This window comes from Odocoileus virginianus, chromosome 33 (assembly GCF_023699985.2).
Source record: "Odocoileus virginianus isolate 20LAN1187 ecotype Illinois chromosome 33, Ovbor_1.2, whole genome shotgun sequence".
NCBI classification, from domain to species: domain Eukaryota; kingdom Metazoa; phylum Chordata; class Mammalia; order Artiodactyla; family Cervidae; genus Odocoileus; species Odocoileus virginianus.
In genome coordinates this window covers 612270-630653 of record NC_069706.1, presented here as the reverse complement: position 1 = coordinate 630653, position 18384 = coordinate 612270, and the positions used below count along the sequence as shown (strand labels likewise).

At 60.4% G+C, this 18384-nt stretch overlaps 2 protein-coding genes across 2 annotated transcripts; one reads left to right on the top strand and one right to left on the bottom strand.

Moving 5' to 3' along the window:
- The first annotated feature begins 95 nt into the window (after positions 1–95).
- Positions 96–6300, top strand: LOC110132873 (mesothelin-like protein). Its single transcript, XM_070461087.1, has 15 exons — positions 96–215; positions 456–567; positions 1035–1155; positions 1676–1780; positions 1896–2022; positions 2095–2285; positions 2538–2628; positions 2842–2983; positions 3330–3517; positions 3595–3750; positions 3827–3954; positions 4739–4869; positions 4953–5047; positions 5247–5502; positions 5882–6300. Exons 1-15 carry the CDS (start codon positions 96–98, stop codon positions 5977–5979), a joined length of 2061 nt encoding a protein of 686 aa, XP_070317188.1. The 3' UTR covers positions 5980–6300.
- Positions 6301–6594: 294 nt separating this feature from the next.
- MSLN (mesothelin) lies at positions 6595–10258 on the bottom strand. Its single transcript, XM_020886454.2, is given in 11 exon segments — positions 6595–6795; positions 6870–7043; positions 7046–7055; positions 7267–7361; positions 7677–7804; positions 7883–8025; positions 8275–8430; positions 8521–8699; positions 9308–9407; positions 9521–9564; positions 10062–10258. Coding segments are annotated over 11 exon segments (1209 nt in total). The 5' UTR covers positions 10147–10258; the 3' UTR covers positions 6595–6700.
- Between the last annotated feature and the right edge of the window lie 8126 nt (positions 10259–18384).

Sequence of the window (18384 nt, the reverse complement as noted above, 5' to 3'; positions counted from 1 at the left end):
GGCTCTGTGTCCACATCAGGTTTACTGCAGCAGATTCCTCGGGTGGGGGTGAGAAGGAGGGACCACCTCCAAGGGTCTGCTCATGACGCGCGGGCATGGTCAAGCAGGAGAGGCCTGGCCCTGCCAGCCCAGGTCACTCGCTGGAGATGGCTGGGCCTCTGGTGCCCTGCACCAAAGTCACACCCACATGGCTGGGACAGGCCCCCTTCGGCCTGGTGACAGTCACTTCCTGTCCTGAGGCCTCTCAGTTTCCTTCTCTCCACCCCGAGTCTGGCTGCCCTCTCAGGCCCCAAACTGAGACCCATCTAGGGGGTCCTCTGGTGGGGGTTGGAAGTCACTGGTCTGCCCCCATCAACGGACCGATCAACTGAACCACCAGGCAGGGCTGCAGGCCAAGCTGGACCAGTCGGGCCCTGGCTGTGGTCTCGTGAGACTTGACCCTCGCTGGTGCACAGGTCTTAGAGGCACACCACGAGGATGGCCTGGCTGTGGGCACCCAGCAGGTGTCCTCCAAACCCCCAGCCATCTTGGGGCCTTCGAGCCCTAAGCTCCAGAACTGGGCCCCTGGTACTAGGCCTCAGACCCAGAGCCTGGACAGGGGTCACTTTTTTTTTAATATTTATTATTTTTTAAAAATTTTATTTGGCTGTGCCGGGTCTCATTTGCAACATGCAGGATCTTCAGTCTTCACTGAACACACAGGATCTTTAGTTGTGGCATATAAACCCTTAGTTGCAGCATACGGGACCTAGCTCCAACTGGGAATCGAACAGGAATCGAACCCGGGCCCCCTGTATTGGGAGTGTGGGGTCTCAGCCACTGGACCACCAGAGAAGTCTCTGGACAGGGGCTCCCTGTAAGCCCTGCTCATAGCTTGGAGCCTTGGCACCACAAGGGTGCCCTCAGGGGGGCGTCCACACTTCCTGCATCTCTCGCCCTCACCCCAAGTTGAGGAGTCTGACCTCCGTCCCGAAGGCTGCAGTCCGCGGCCCGCACTCCCTCTGCCCCTCACCATCCGTCTCCTTTCCACCCAGTGCCAGCGCCTCCCTCCTGCAAGGCTTCTGGTGCCAGCCAGCCGGCCAGCTGTCCCGCGACCAACTTGCAGCTCTCATCCGGAGGATGGCAACGCAACACGTCCTCCTCAGAGCCTGGCAGGTCAGCGGCGGCCACAGCCAAGACTGCTTGGGGGTCGAGGGCAGGGGTGGACTCCCTGGAGAAGGGCCCCAGGGACAGGCAGGAAGGGAGGCGTCCCTAGCAGGGGGCCCAGGCAGCACAAGGCCAGGATTGTGGGGTCAGGATGCAGGGTAGTTCTGGAGAGCAAGGGCCGCTGCACCGACAGTCTTATTATAAAATTAATATAAAATCAGTAATACATTTGAAATGACCTGAGAACAGGACAAGATGTCCAGGCGGGGGGTGGATTGGGTAAGTGGACCCTTAGGGAGCCACCATGGTGGGGAGGGGATCGTAGGCTGGTGTTCCCTGTCCTGAGGCCGTTTCTCACCTGGAGGTGGATGCAGGAAGAGGAAGACAGGAAGTCAAGTGACAGAGAGCCGCCAGGCAGGAGGAGGGGTCAGTGGACGCGGGATGGGGGCTGAGAGGTGGGCGGGGGCTCCAGGGAGGTCCCAGTCAGAGCAGAGGGCCCAGGAGAGCCCAGACCACACAGCGAGTGACACGCCGCCCGCCGTGCCCAGCTCAGCTGCCTGGCCAACCTGGCTGCCCGACAAGGCCTCCAGGGCGACTTCGCGCTCCACCCCCCCGACCTGCTGCTCTTCTACAAGTGAGTGCCCTTTGCACCCGGCACCCAGCCGTGTGGGCCGAGCACGCTCCCGGGGACACCCTCACTCGGAGGGCTCCCCGTCGGCCCTCCCAGTGGCCCCCCAACCTTTCCGCAGCCTGACGCAGGTGGAGGAAGCGGACTGCCGGGCCTTCATCCGCCGTGCTGCCCAGGGAGACACAAAGCTGCTGGCCAACCTGCCCGACCAGAGGGCCGCCCTGCAGCACAGGGCCCTGGCCTGCCTGGTAGGTGCCGTGGGCCGGCCGGCCAGGTGATGGGCTGTGGGACCAGGCTCGAGCTGACCTGCTATCCTGCAGGGAGGGCCCCAGCCAAGGCTCAGCGCCTCCGACCTGCTGCTCCTCGGGGTCCTGGTGTGTGACATGGACGCTTCCAGCATCGCGGCTGCAGACCCCCATGTGCTGCAGAACCTGCGGCATTGTCCCCGGCTCACCGCTGCCCAGCAGGCTGCCCTCAACAGGCTGCTGGCCAGTGGCAGGACCGTCCTCGGGTGGGTGGGGACCCCTCCCTCCTGCAGATGAGAGAAGAGGCAGCCTGGGGGTTGGTGTTCACAGCCCCACTGACCTCCAAGTCCGACCCAGCTCACACCCCACCCTGACCCTGCAGCCCACGGGGTACCCAGAGGCTTGGGGTGGGAGCGTCCACTGGGCGAGCCCTGGGAACAGCACCTGGGGAGGGCAAGCTGCCTGAGGGGGTCCGGGTGCTGCTCAGGACCCGACTCAGAGCTCCCTTTGCACACCAGGCCCCCTGGCTCCTGGAACCTGGAGGGGCTGCAGGCTCTGGGACCCCTGGCCTCATACATCAGCCCTGGGCTGTGGATGCAGCTGCAGGAGGTAGGACAATGCCCCAGGTGGGGTGATGCGGGAGAAGGGGGATCCAGCCGAACTTCCACCAGCCTGTCCAGCCCTAAGGGCCAGCCTGCAGCCACTCTGATACCCAAGTGGTGTCCCCAGTCGCTCCCCCGTCATGGAGTTTCTGTCTGAGGGGAAGGAGAAGGGAAGCGGTGGCCCTCCCCAGGGTGTGGACTCTCCAGGCCCGCCCGCCAGGCCGTGGGCCTGGACTTCTTCCGCAGCATAGTGGCCGCATGCCGGGCAGGGCAGCTCAGGCAGCGTGATGCCAGGCGCTTTGTTACCAGCTTCCTCGAGGCCAAGTCCAGGGCAGTGTCCTCACCATCCAAGCGGGACACAGGTCAGTGCGGCCACCATGGTCTGGGGATGCTGCGTCCCCCTCTGCTCGGGTTTCTCATCCTGCAGTGGGGGCCCCAGAGGCACGGCACCCTCTGCCTGGACCTCCTGAGCTTGGCCAGGGCCTGTGTCCTGGCCGGGGGGAGTGGTCAGAGTCTGGTGGGGCGGGTTTGGGCATTGAGATCAAGGTCAGGGTTGACTCAGCCTGGTCTCGGCCAAGTTTTCAGCTAGGAGTCAAGCTTGGAAAGAGCCAAGGTTAGGAGTGAGGTGGGGCCCAAAGTCAGCAGTGGTGGCCAGCTCAGGCAGAGGCTGACCAGCTGGGTCCTAAACACCCGCACTCCCACCTGCAGGGAGACCCTGCATCCGTGGCAACATCACTGCGGCCACCCTGCACGACAACCTCTTCCTGGTGCGCTACGACTGCGGGCAGCTCGAGTCCTGCCTGGGCAGCCGCGTGCTCAGGGCCAACCTGGACCCCCTGCTGCAGCACCCGCTGCCCGCCGAGTGCCAGCAAGTCGTCAAAGCTAAGCTAGCTAGGGTGTGCCAGAGCCCAGCAGTGGGAGGGGGTGGGGGGTAGGCCGTGTGGCCTGACCACCACCTGCCGCCCACCTGCAGGTCTACCCGGGCGGAGTCCCTGAGGAGCAGCTGCGGCTCATCCCCTCGCTGGCCTACCTCTACTCCCTCTCGGAGATTGGCCAGTGGCACATCACGTCCAAGGACACGGTCGTGACCCTGCTGGCCCCAGACGGGGCCCTGGAGAACCAGACCGAGGTGAGAGTGGGTGGGGGTGTGGTGGGCGGGAGACCCTCACTGACCCTGGCCTTGCTGACCCCAACCTTGCCTGCAGGCCATCCTGCAGAAGTTCCTGGACCACAATGGCACCATCACTGGTGCACTGCTCGTGGCCATTGGGGGCTCTCGCCTCTGCTGGATGAGCCCCCGGCAGATCCAGGCCATCCGGCCTTCAGAGTTCCGGTGAGCCCCCATCAGAGTTCCCGCCCCTACCTCCCACCTCCACTCCTCAGCCAAGGCAGGCTCAGGTGGGGGCCCAGATCAGGCCATCCGAGGTCACCAGTTTCCCATGGCTGCAGTGACAAAGGTTTACAAGCAGAGTGACTGAAAGCAACAGAATCATGTCCTCTCACAGTCTGGAGGCCGGAAATCTGAAATCCAGGTGTCAGCAGGGCCATGCTCGCTCTGAGACCTGAAGGGGCGGCTCCTTCCTCCTCTCCCAGCTTCAGGGGTCCCATCACCCTGTCTCTGCCTCCTTGTGCCTACATTCCCTTCTTCAGACACCAGTCATTAATTTAGGGCCCACCTAAGTCAGTGTGTGCCGACTCATTGGAAAAAACCCTGATGCTGGGAAAGGTTGAGGGCAGAAGAAGGGGACAGCAGAGGATGAGATGGTTGGATGGCATCACCGACTTGATGGACATGAGTCTGAGCAAACTCTGGGAGATGGTGAAGGACAGGGGAGCCTGGCGTGCTGCAGTCCATGGGGTCGCCAAGAGCCCGACATGATTCAGAGACTGAAGAACTAAGTCAGGGTGACCGCATCTTAATCTGATTACGTGTACAAACAGGAAAGACCCTATCTCCAAATCAGGTCACACTGTGAGGTTCTTGGTGCACCTGCGTCCACACTACGGAGCCCAGTACCGAGGGCAAGGGGAAAGCCGTGGTTTGGGATGAGAGGGTGGGACCGGTGACCCAGGTGGAGGGCCCCTGGCCTGCCCACGAGCCGCGCCCCCTCCCCCAGGCTGGCCGGGGCCCTGGACATCTCCTCCTGCCCTCAGACCCGCAAGAACGTGCTCTTTGACAAGGCCCGCGAGGCCTTCTCCAGCGCCAGCACCACAGACACCTACTACCGCTTCATGCGCCCCTACCTCGGTGAGACCCGGGCCGGCGTGGGGCCCGCCTCCCAGAAGCCCTTCCCCTCGAGGCCCCTCCCCTCACCGCTGCCACGCCCCTAGGCGGTGCCCCCGTGGAGGAGCTGCGGCACCTGGCCCAGGCTAACGTCTCCATGGACATCGACACCTTCACCAACCTGAACCCCCGAGTGCTGCAGGTGAGTGGGGGCTGCCCGTCAGGGGGAGTCGGAGAGCCTTAGGTCACAGTCTGCAGGCCCCAACACCCCAAAGTCTGAGGTGTGCAGAGAGTGGGGCCCCAGGCCACTTCAAGACGTTTCGCAGGGTCTTACCACGCCCGCCTCTGGCCAAGCGCTAACCCCGCCCTTTCCCTCCTCCACCCCTCACTGCCCCCCGCAGAGCCTGAGCGTGGGCAACGTGACGACGCTGCTGGGTCCGAACGTGGGGGACCTGCAGAAGGCTCGGAGCCACCCTATCATCAGCTCCTGGCTCCGCAGCCTCAATCGGTCAGCCCTGAGCGAGCTGGGCCTGGACACGGACCCCACCGGCCCCACCAGCTCTGCCCACCCGACCACTGGGACGCCCAGCACCACCCTCTGGACGCGCCATCAAGCCCCCACCTCAGAAGGGCCTGGGAGCACCGCCCCCAGCTCGGGTACCCTGCACCCACCCTCCTCCCCCCACCCCGACACCACTCCCGGCTTCTCCTCTTGCACCCCATCTCCTTCTCTGCTGGCGACGCTTCCCATCTGCCTCCTTGGGCGACACATGGGTGACAGTGACTTAGCCCTGCATTGCCTGCTGAGTTAGTGAAGACGCGGTCGCCTCCCCAGACCTGTTGAGCAGCAGAAAGTGGAGGATGGGGCAGCTCTGAGGTCCCCGCTGGGCCCAGAAGAGCGGCCCTACCTGGGGGTCCTCACTGCTCTTCCCCACCCTCGGGGACGGTGGGAGGGGTGGGCCCAGAGCCTGGGACGCAGGGCAGCCTGGGAGCTCCCAGCTAGACTGAAGGTGCTCTCTCCGTGTGCTACCTGCAGGCAGCCCACCAGCCCACCTGGGGTACCTGCCCCTGGCTATGGCCCTGCCCGCAGGCCTCCTATGGCTGCTGTTTGGAGGCTCGCCAAGGCCCAGCTAGGGCTACCCGCAGGGGATCTGCAGCACGGTGGAGGACTGCACTGCCCCAGCTCCACATGCAGGAGAACAGGGGTTGGCACGGGGAGCTGGACGCCTGCCTAGACCAAGATGCAGGCCCCAGGGGGCCTGGCCACATCCCCCATCCTAGGGGCCTGAAGGGCCAGTCCCTGCCTACGCCCAGCTCCCAGGACCTGGAGCCAGAGGGAGGGCCTGGGCCTGGGGTCACTGCCCCGGCCGGTGAGGAAGACGCTGCCCCTGTGCGCAGGCTTCTTCTGTGGACTGACTTGGCCAACTGACTGAATAAAGAACAAGCTGATCTTCCCGCCTGTGTCCCTTTGCTCTGGGCCTGAGGAGGGACAGAGCCCCTCTCAGCTGGGGTCAGGACTCCAACCTGCCATCTCCTGGGGCAGCTGTGTCACCAGAAGCCACCTGGAGCATTGGCCCGGACTAGGGGGAGACCCTGCGTGGAAACAGCGCCAGGAAGGCCCTGAGGGCCTCCTGCCTGGAGCCCCTCCCCCTTCCAAGGGCCCGTGGGAGGGGCTGCAACCCAGGGGGCCCTGTGCAGGGGGCACAGCTGTCAGGGCTCCCCTTCAGTCCTCAGAACACCACGGGGCACTTCTTCAAGAGGGGGATGGGGTTCTTTTATTGAGCTCCAGAGCCCTCGGTATCCAAGCCCGGCGGGGTTTCCACGCAGCGCCGGTCGCCAGGGCACAGCAGCAGGCTCAGCTCAGGACCGAAGCCAGGAGCAGACTTGCGGTAACAGTGAGCACAGGTCCAGGCCCTCGTCCGAGGCGGTGGGGGCCTCCCGAGGAGGCCTCTGCACAGACAAGAGGCGCCTCAGCCCCTGCCTCTCACTCTGCCCGACACCGCCCAGCCGGCCACCCAGCCCACCTCGGCCGTGGAGGTCCAGGACCAGGTAGCCGTTGGGGACGCCGCCGACGAGCCCCAGCCCCAGCCTGTCCAGGTCCTCCTGCGACTGCTGGGAGATCCAGTCCCGCAGGGGCTCGTTCCCCGCCTCAGCCTTCAGGCCCACCAGGTTTGGGCCCAGAAGTTTCTGCACCTCGCCACGGTTAGCGACTGCCAGAGCCCGCAGGCAGGGGTCAGAATCCGCCTGCCTTTTCCCAGAGGCTTCGGGCTTCTCCTGCACCCAAACCACCCTGACACCCCACCCACGGACCCCGCCTTAGCCTAGGTAGACCCCGGAAGGGGCTTTGATGGCCACCCCTCCCAAGACCTCGCCCCTAGAGGCCCCGCCCACAGAAGGCCCCGCCTTTCTCCACCTTCGTACCAGCACCGCCTCTTTTGGCAGTTTCTTGAATGCAGCCACGTCTATACTGATGTTCTGCTGAGTAAAAACCCTCAGGTCTTCCGTGGAGGCCCCACCTGCCCTCGGGGAGAGGAACCGCCAAGTGTGAGACCGTGCAGCAGCCTCCAGTCCCACCCTCTGACCACAGGCTACCAGAAGCCACTTCTTTTACCACAAGTCCCTTTTCCTAAGGAATTCCTGGTCCCCTGGTTTGCCTGGTGACCACCTGACCCTCTGGGTTGGAGGAGAGGTTGGAGGTGCCCAGGACTCACAGGGTCTCAGCCAACACACACTTGGAGGGACAGACTGTGAACACTGGTCACGCCACCAGTGGACTGCCCAAAGACAGGGGAGCCTCAGGCATCATTCCCCCCATATCTTCCTGGGCTCACCCAGGAAGGGCTTGATCCTTTTGACGTATTCAGACCCGCTGACGTTCTGGAAGGCCATGCGGGCCTTGTGGTAGAGGACAACCATCTGTGGTGGCCCACACGCGTCCAGGTCCTGGGGTGTGGTCATCCTGGGGAGGCAGCATGGGGCTGGGCAGTGAGCTTGGAGCACAGCACTCCCACCATCCCCGACAGACCCCAGGACTCACCAAAGCACACTGAGCTGCACAGAGCCCAGCTGCTCGGGGCGGAGGAAGCACAGGTAGGCAGGGCGGAAGGTGGCCAGGGTGTCCAGGGCGGCCTTGTCCAGCTGGCCCCCTCCCCCTACATAGCGGGCAATCAGGGCAGCCACCTGTGGGAGGAGGCCACTCAGTGGCTTGGGGCAGGGAGAGGTATATCCCCCGGGCCTGGACCACCTCACGCCCTGTGCCACCCCCGGGCCTGTGCCACCTCACACCCTGTGCCACCCCCGGGCCTGTGCCACCTCACGCCCTGTGCCACCCCAGGCCTGTGCCATCTCACACTGGGCCGCCCCACCCCCCACTAGGCCTGCACAGCCTCACACCCTATGTCTGCCCCTCCCCACCTCCACAGCTCTCACCTGAGCATCCACCCCGCGCCCTTGGCTGACTTTGAGCAGAGATTTCACGGTGTCCAGGGAAGTCACATTCCACTTGTGGATGTCCTCAGGGGTGACGTAAAGGAAGAAGTACCTCAGGTGCTCGATCAGGGACTGGGGGTACCCCTGCGGGTAGAACTTCCGGGGGAAGGGACCGTGAGGGCCACCACCACGGCTGGGGCAGCAGGGATGGCCGCACTGTGGCGGGCGGGCTGAGCCCTGAACTACCTCATCCAGTTTGCGCTTGAAAATGTGCAGCTGCTGGTAGGTGAAGGGAATCAGGTTCACTCGTCCCATCTGCGCGGCGAGCAGGGGCCCGTCCACACAGGCCTCCAGCTTCCACTCCTCATAGAAGACGAGGTTCTCGTCCACCACCTGGGCCTCCTGACCCAGGGGACAAGCCTTCTCTGCAGGGACAGCCAGGGGGTGGGGGGTGCTGGGCTTCTCCCGTCAGCCTCCTCCTCCTCCTTCAGGGTCTCCCTGCGCTGAGACCCTCAGCAACACGTGACTCTCTGGGCCTCAGTTTGAAAGGTGAAAGCCGCTTAGATGTGTGCGACTCTTTGCAACCCCATGGACTGTACAGTCCATGGAATTCTCCAGGCCAGAACACCAGAGTGGGTAGCCTTTCCCTTTTTCAGGGAATCTCCCCAACCCAGGGATTGAACCCAGGTCTTCCACATTGCGGGTGGATTCTTTACCAGCTGAGCCACCAGGGAAACCCAAGAACACTGGAGCGGGTAGCCTATCCCTTCTCCAGCGGATCTTCCCGACCCAGGAATCAAACCAGGGTCTCCTGCATTGCAGGTGGATTCTTTACCAACTGAGCTATCAGGCACGCCGGGGCCTCCATTTACCCATCAGCAAAATGGCGCGATTCTATTCATTCTCCCGTGTTATCATGACTGAAGGAGCTCAGTGGCCAGGAAGGGCCACAGGTAACAGATAGAGGAGACCTCACGGTGCCAGCCCCCACCCCCCGCCTCCTGACGCTGATGGGGCTGGGCCGCGTGCTCACTCTCTGTGCCCCGCCGGGCCCTCGGGAGGAGGTCGGTCAGCTCAGGCTGCTGCCAGGACAGGTCCCGGGACGTGCGCTGCAACCTTGAGGTCAGGAGAGCCTGAGAACAGAGCAGGGCTGGGACTTAGCGGGGAGTGTCCTGGGTTCCAAGGAACACCACCCCCACCCAACAGGGCCAGAAAACCTTCCCCTGACTCCCCAGAAGGTCCTTACCAGTCCCACGTCTGCAGCCTGGGCCCTGGAAGGTAGAACCCAACCTGCAGGGGAGGGGAAATCAGGCTTGAGGGGTGGCCAGGGGCTCCACCCTGGGAGGAATGGGGCCAAGGTGGTCCCTCCCGGCCAGCCCCTGGTGTCACGGCCCATGACACCCCACGAAGGAGCACAGGCCTCCGCATCCTCCTCCTGGGGCCCCTGCTCAGGGCAGGCGGACGCCTGTGCTGTGGGCACCCTCGGTTTGGCCTGTGCCCCCATCACAGCCCTGCAGGGCGGGTGGGGTCCAGCAGGGCTGCCAGACACAGTCCCCTCTCGGGGCAGAGATGAGGCTAGCCACCTACCTGGGACTCGCACCTGCTGACATTCAGGACACGGGTCTCCGGAATCAGGGGCCCCTAACGGGGTGGGGGGCCCTGTCCGTAGCGGGGGAGCACCCGTAGAGCTGGCAGAGCCTTTCCTGAGGCCCTGGACCCCTGAGGACCCCCGTGGCCCTCTGCGCTTTCTGCACTCCAGTGTCCGGCCACCCACCCTCAGTGCTCACCAAGGCTGAGAAGCAGGAGCAGGAGGCTGCCGTGGGCGGGGGTCCCCCGGGACCCCAGGCTGGATGGAGCAGTCTGCAAGGCCATGGTCTGCGGAGGACAGGCGCTCTGATGTCCCCACCGCTTCCCCACCACCGTGTCCCCCCCGCAACCCTGCCCCAGGCCAATGCTGAAGGGTCACTGGGGTTCGCGGGCTCGGACCTGCACAGGCCTCCAGGTCGTCTGTGCAGCCGCCCCGCGCAGCACCAGCCAGCCCCAGCCCCACCCATCTGGGCAGCTGGCCCCACCTTTGGGGTCAGGGTGAGTCAGCCCGGCCCCCAACCATGAGGGCCCACGGCTGGCTGGCGCAAGCCTCTCCCTCCGCAGGGCAGGGTGGGGCGGGGCAGGAGTCTCCCGTGAGGAGGCAGGGCTGCAGTTGGCTCTGGCTGACCTCGGTTCCCCACTCAACACAGGGGAGCTGAGTGACCCCCCCCCACCCCGCAGCATGGTCATCTCCCCTGGGCTTTGTGCACACCCAGGCCCTGCTGGGGCACCAGGCTGGCAGGGCCCACGGGGTTCCCTCCTGAACTCCCCCTCAAAGCAGAGGCCTGGGCAGCGCCAAAGGGAGTTCCCCGCGGCCTAGGGGTCAGGACCCTGGGCTTTCACTGCTGTGGCCCAGCTTCAGCCCCTGGTCGGGGAACTGAGGTCACACATGCCATGCATTGCAGCCAAAACACAACCGAGGGTGACAGCCCTTCCCGCCAGTCAGCCCCGCGGGTGGGAGCAGGTGGACATTCTGGGGAGACCTTCCTGTGCTCTGTGGAGTGGGATTGGGGCCTGTGGACCAGTGTGGGCATGAGGTGGGTGGGGAGTGGATCCCTGGAGAATATTATCCCAGAATAGGTGGGGGTCAGCAGGAGACCAAACCGCTGTCCACACGCATCTTCCAGGGAGGCCTGGAGGGGGCCACCACGGCCAGGTGGAATGGAACGACCCCCTCCCCCAAACCTCCACCCAGGTCTGTGTCGGGCCCACCCCGGCCCAGAAATGGGGGCACACTTTTGTGCTTCAGCACCCCTTCAGCAGGGCAACAAGCCCAGCCTGCAAGGAGTGTCCTGGGGAGCAGCAAAAGCCCAGGGGGACCCCCCGCCCCCACCAGGCCTCCAGACCAGAAAATAGGCAGTTGAGTGGGGTCTTGCCCTGGGGGTGGATGAGGCTGTACAGGAGCTCTGTGTCCCCCTGCTGTCTCCCCTGAGCCCCCAAACCCAGCCTCGGGTAATGAGGGACCCCGCACCCCAGGTAGGGGTGCCCTCAGAACCTTTCCCAGCCACTGAGGGCCCTGGGACCTGTAACCTCTGCACCCCGCACCCCCACACAGGTTAGGTCGGGGCCACTGAGGCACCTCAGCTGTCAGGGTGGCAGCTCCCAGAGGGGTCCCAGTGTGATCACTGGGTCACGGCTGTTCGGGCCCCCCAGGCCACGCGTACGAGTGCAACGAGGGAACGGGCCGCTCACCGTGCTGTCCCCCTTCACAAGGCCGCTCGCCGCTTCCCTTTCTGGTACCCAGGATGGTCCCCTCTCTGACCTTGAGTCCTTCAAGACCAGGGTCCCCCTGGTTACCTGTCACTCACGAGCCACCTGCACACTCCCCGAGTGCCCACTGGATGTGGGCCTGCATAGACACTGCACTCGATGGAGAAGGTGATTCAGGCCCTTGCCCAGGACCTGAGGGTGGGCCTGCCTGGCAGCACATGGGGTCTGGGGTCTGAGCGGACCATCAGCTCATCAGAGCGGCGCACGAGGTACAGGTGGCCGTGGCCGCGTCTGTGTCGGGCTGGCTCCAACGCCCAGCCCAAGAGTCCTGAGCTCATGGCCTCCAGCAGGTGGGCAGCTGCAGGACGCTGGTGGAAGCTCTCTCCCTCTGCACCTGTCTCACCACCTGCAGACCCTCCCATCCCAGCCCAAGCTCGACCCCCAAGGTCTGGCTCTCAGCTGGTGGAGAATGAAGTCAGACCACATTCCCTGCCAGCCCCACGCCACTCTAGTGGGAGAGGGAAGGGTCATAGAATACACATTTAGAGGCTTGGATACAGGGTCATTTCATCCGCCCCAAGCACAGAGATGCCTTGCAGCTTGCCCGAGGTCACACGGCATGTCAGGAGCAGCTGGGGCTAGGATGGAGTTGACCCTGTGGGCATTGCCCTCTGAGATCGGGGAGGTGGTCCCCACTGCTCCCCAGGTGCACTGGCAACAAGGGTGAAGCACCAGCGGGGGCAGGAGAGGGGGCTGCCCTGTCTCCCCCAGCCTCCCAGGTTGAGCCCGGTACCAGCCTCCACCCAATCCCTGCTCCCACCAGAGCTGTCGACGGAAGTGTCCCGCCGTCCCCTCCCCCACAGGCCCTCCCTCATGACCCCCCCCCCCCCCCCGCGCAGATGAGGCCAAGCTCAGTCAAGAGCCTGGAGCCTGGGCTGGGCGCTGAAGACCCCAGTCACTTCCATGGTGACTCTGATGTTGGGGTGATCAGCCGGTTCTGAGCCTGTTTCCTCAACTGGGATGCAGACTCCTGGTCTGTCAAGGGAAACAAATGAGGGGCTGGCCAGCAGCTGGGAGGGGTAGGACTCAGGCTGCAGGAATGTGCGGGTGGAGACCTGGAGAGGTGTGGGGGGGAGGGGACGGGCCTCTGCTTTTTCCTCTGTGGGCAGGCGTGGGAGCTCCAGGTCAGCTGACCATCAGGTACCAGGCATGCGTGGGGAGTCAAAGCCTTGCCTCGTCAGGTCTTATTCTCCCATTTCTCAGGTGGTAAAACAGGTTCAGTGCCGCAGAGATGCCACAATCGCACAGTAAGGCCAGGGAGTGGCCCCCAGCTGGTGCTATGAGGGTCTGGACCCGAGTCAGCAGGTTCTGGGTGATTGCTGCCCAGCCAGGACATGACCCCCAGGAGTGAGCTCCAGGCTGGGGGTGGCCAGGGAGGGGGCCTTGGGAGCCCACCTGCCTATACACTGGCCATCTCCCAGAAGGGAGGTGGAAGACACCTTCCTGCTGCTGTGGCCCCAGGGGTGGACAACATGCGTCTTTGTGCTAGCCGGACACCAGTGTCTGCATCCTGACTTGGGCACTCGTGGGCACTCGTGCAGATCCTGACTTGTCCCCGCAGCCTCTGTGTGCACCCCTGGAGCCGGAGTCCCTGGCAGCTCCTTTGATCCCTGCCCTGCACCCTCGATACTTTGGTCAAGTCTGTCTACAATACACACCTGCAAATGTTTCTGTTTGTTGATCTGTGTATGTACGGCTGCCCCGTCTCTGACCTCTCTCCATGGGCTGGGTTTTCTATTCTGTGCAGTCAAGCCAGATGCCAATTTATACAGAAATCAGGAAGGCTGACAGGTATATTGGGGAAGGAAATGGCAACCCACTCCAGTGTTCTTGTCTGGGAAATCCCATGGACACCAGGGACATGAACTAACTCACAGATAGTGTCTTAAAAAAAAAAAAAGTCATGTTCATAGATAACAACTGAAAAATTCAGACAGAATATTTAAAAACCAATTCCCAGGACTTCAGTGGGTTAAGACTGGGCACTTCCACTGCAGGGGGGTTGGGTTCAATCTCTGGTTCGGGAACAAAGATTCTGCATGCTTCATGGCACAACCAAAAAACAATAAATTTATCTTTTAGATACACAACAATCCCGAGGGCTCTGGGGAGTGAAGGAAAGGAGGCAGATTTTGGATTGGAATCGATATTCATCGGAAGGTGTCGGGGAGTGTAGATTTCCCTTTGTGGGTGTAGCTTTGTGGGGTGGAGTGCTCAGACACCAGCCAAAATTCCCCATCTTTCTGGTCGAAGGAGCCAGAGAGCAGAGAGTAAGTGGAGAACGCTGAAAAGGAGACAGCAGAGGGAAGGACCCCAGATTCTGTGTATGAACCCCACCCAGCCCCTCACTGACCCCTGAACCACTGTGTGTGAGGCAGACAGCTGAAATGACCCACTGGCCAAAACTGACCTCTGCCCACCTTCCAAGTGGCAGAGGTCACAGCTCAAGCCTGACCAAGTTCTGCCAAAACAGAGGCAGCAACAGTCTTTGTAGAAATATAGCAGAATGTAGTGTCTACACAACAAAAACAGTCACAACAGTCAGGATAAAATCAAAAGCTGCTGGCACAGGAGAGCTGGGAGACTGCGACCCGTCCTTCAGGGAGAAGAATCTGCTGGGGCTGCGGTAAGACAGTGTTAGGATTATCAGACAATGAGGTCATGGAAAAAATGGGTTCTCATGCATGTGGAGGTAGGAAAAAATGAAAATAGTCCTTAAAGAACCAAGTAGGAAATTTTAGAAATGAAAAATACAAAATCTGGAATTTAAAAATTCACTAGATGGACTTAACAGGGTTAATCGCTTCCACTGGAGGGTTAGGTGGGGCCCCCGCAACTGCACAATTCCATGAATTTGGAGATGTGAGGAGGTTCCTCTGTGCCTACTTGCAAGAACTGCAGTTTGAACCCAAAAGACCAAACAGCTGACCCAACAGCTGCAGCACAGGTGGGAACTGACAGTTCACGTCCTACGTTAACTTTGATGTCACAGGAGGTGTGTGAGACTCGTTACTTTTCTTGTTAACATGATGGCCATGCAGGACATGCTTTGCACATAGGTTTTATTTTCCCTCCTAATTTTAGGTTGCCTTCGTTATGAGACACAATCAGGCCCAAAGCGAAAGCTAAATTCCAAAGCCATTCAGTGATAGATGATTCAGGTTAAAGGAATCACGCTGAATTGTACGCTTCAAATGGGTGGGTTAGATGGTGTGAGAATTCTTTCTCAGGAAAGCTATTTGTAAAAGACAGGCCAAGGGACTTACCTGGTGGTCCAGTGGCTAAGACTTTTCTTTGCCGATGCGGGGCGGGGGGAGGGCTCGGTTCCATCCCTGGCCAGGGAACTAGGGTCTCACGCAGCAACTAACGCCTGGGGCAGGCAAACAAGTGAGGACAGGCCAAGGGGCTGGACAGTTTCCCTGGGGCCCAGTGGCAAAGAGTCTGCCTGCCAGTGCAGACACAGCTCTGATCCCTGGGTCGGGAAGGTCCCCTGGAGGTGGAAATGGCAACCCACTCCAATATTCTTGCCTGGGAAGGCCCATGGACGCAGAAGCCTGGAGGGCTTCAGTTCATGCCGTCACAAAGAGGCGGACACAGCTGAGCGACTGAACAACAGTCAACAGACAGTTGACAAAAGAAGACTCGGGAATGGCCAACGGGCTTGTGAAAAGATACCCGACTGACTGGGGAGGTGGGGGTCACACCCCCACACACAAGACACACACCCGCCTGCCAGAACCAGGACCCACGAAGAGACCAACAAGGACAAGTGTGTCGCGGGCGTGGGGCAGTGGGACTCACACGCGCTGGTGGGAGCACAGGGTGGTGCTGGCATTTCTGCCAGGCGTTTTTTGTTTGCTTGGCCGTGCGGTACAGCTTGTGGGGTTTCCCGACCAGGGACTGGACCTGGGTGCCCAGCAGTGGAAGCGCAGAGTCCTGACCCCTGGACCACCGGGGAATTCCCTCAACTAAGTTGTCTATGTAAGTCATCTCCCGCCGTGAGCAATGGGACGGAAAATCAGTGTACTGGCCGTCACCGGGCATGGGAAGGTGAGCTGACGGCCCTGCACACTGCTCTGGTCTGTGTGTTCAGAGCCGTCGCCCCACTGGATAGTGGTCCGGGCTGTCCTGATCCATCCTCACAGGCAGGTGACAGCAGGCCCCCCGAGGGCTATGCCCTAGGGTGTGGCCGCCACCTCCCAAGGGAGACGGCAGGGAGGCGGCGCACTCAGGTCTCTCCTCCTCTCCGTGGGGCGACTTCAGGAATGCACTCAGCGTGTTCACCGCCACCCCGGGGCACCACAGGGGGCCAGGACCTTTCACTGGGAACTGGGTCCTCCTCACCAGGGCGCCACTCCACACAGGCAGCCCCAGCTGCAGCCAGGACAACCTCGCAGCCCACAAACCCGGGATCCAGCCACCATTGCCGTTTTCCACCCGCTTTCCACTTCTTAGTTTCTTAAGAAGTTAGATATGCTCCTAACTACAGAACGTAACCATTCCACACCTAAGTAATCACTCTGGAGAAATAAGCCCAGATGTGCACACAAAGCCTCGTACGTGATTATTCGTAGCAACTCTGTTTACAGTAGCCCCAGTCGGGGGTTGGGGGAGGGGCAAATTTCCATCAATAGACCAACAGGGAAATGAAATACGGTATTATTTCTATGATAAGATACTAGTCAGAAATAACAAGGAACAAACTACTGGTACATGAAGAAACAGGATGAATTTCAGCATCATTATGCTAAGTATATACCACATGGTTCCATTTCTATAAAAATGTTAAATTGCAAACTAATCTATCATGACAAAAGCACAGCAGTCATTGCCAGGGGCCAGGCAGCTTCACTAAAATGCAGGACTCCTGTTCACAGGAGTGGCGGCGAGGGATCTTCTGGGGCTGATGGGAATATTGTCTTGACTGGAATGCAGTTTCACAGGTGTGTGTAACCACCAAACTTGTTTGGACTGAGCCCTTTTATTGGAGGCCTTTATTGTGCATAAGTTATACCACAATATGATTGATTTAAAAGTCAGTAGCATAATATTTTAAATGGATAACCAACAAGGACCTATTGTGCAGCACAGGGAACTCTGCTCAGAGCTATGTGGCAGCCTGGATGGGAGGGGGGTTGGGGGGAGAACATGTGTACAGATGGCTGAATGCCTTTTCTGTTCATCTGAAACTATCATAACATTGTTAATCTGCTATACCCCAGTACAAAATAGAAAGGTCAAAAAAAAAGAAAAAGAAAAGAGGCAAATCAGGAAAAAAAATCAAGAGTATAACAGCTGCTGACAAGGATGGGGAGAAACTGTCACATCGGGCGTTGCAGGTGGGGATGTCAAGAGGAGCCGAAGCCGCAGAGGACAGTCTGGCAGGTTGTCAGGACTTGAGCGGGCGGCCACCGCGTGACCCCGCAACTGAGATACACCCCAGGGCAGTTCCTCAACCTTTGTGGCCCCAGGGGCCAGTTTCCTGGAAGAGACTTTTTCCACGGACGGGGGACACAAAGTCTCTGGAAATCAACCTCAGCAGGAACATGGGACACCTACCTTTACATGGAAGAACCCAACCTGATAAAGGGCACCTGACATCAGTCTATAAATTCAATTCAACCCTAGTAAAAATTCTAGGAGGACCTTTTCTTCCGGAACTCAACAAACTCATTCAAAAAAATAAAGAGAATAAATATGCATGGTGATAATAAAAAGAACAGGCAAGCTCCCAGATATTAAGACAAGGTCAGCGTGATTAAGATAGGAACAAAGGCTCAGACTAGAGACTTCAGGCAAAACACACCTGTGGCGGGGCTTCATGCCCGGAAGGCGGTTCCGCAAAGCAGTGGAGGCCCAGGTCCGGGGGACCCGTGGTTTGGGCAACAGGACACCCTGGATGGAGAGAAGGGAAGCAAGACCCCTAGTTTACATCACGTGCAGGCTGGATACTAAACACAGTCAAGACCTGTGTGTGGTAGAGGGAACTATATGGACAGAAAAAAGGCAGTGATTGAGGGAGGCGCCCAGACCCCACAGCAGGATCTACACTGCGCAGGGTGGGCAACCTGACTTCATCAGCGTCAAGGACCCCTCTTTACTCAGGAGACGAGCCAGCAGCTAACGGCAGCTGTCAGACGGAAAGAAGACATGTCCAACACCCAAAGCGCCTCGGCTCAGGAAGCAGACCACGCGGGGGACCGCACACCAACAAGGGAAGCTGGAGACCAACAGAAACAGGGGCCAGGACACAAGCATGAATTCCCACAGGGAGCCGAGCGGCTGGTGGCTTGCGAAGCCGGAGCCGACCTTTGAAGGAACCGCAAAGAAAGTCGAATTCAAACAGGAGGTTTACAGAATTAGAAAGGTGGACAATAACAAGTGCTAAGACAGAACCAGCGATAGGTATGTTTTTTGTAATAAGCAAAAGTAAGTGACACTCATTGAAGAGATGCAAAGGAGTGTGGAGAGGAGACACGGCTCTGCTCCTTGCGGGGCTTCCCTGGCTCGCAGCTGGCTTCGCGCTCAGCCGCCCTCAGGTGAGGCCCCCACTTGTCCTGCCAGCTGTTGCTCCCAGGCAGCCCTTGGCTCTTCCACTCTCTTTGGACAAACAAAGCAACTTTGAGGCTGTTTATTCTGCCCATTAAATTTTTTTTCTTTTATTTTCACATGGCTATATCCATTCTCATCAGGGCACCCCCAGCCACACCTGAGAATCTAGATAAACAGTCACTCCTGGCTTTGCTGGTTCCC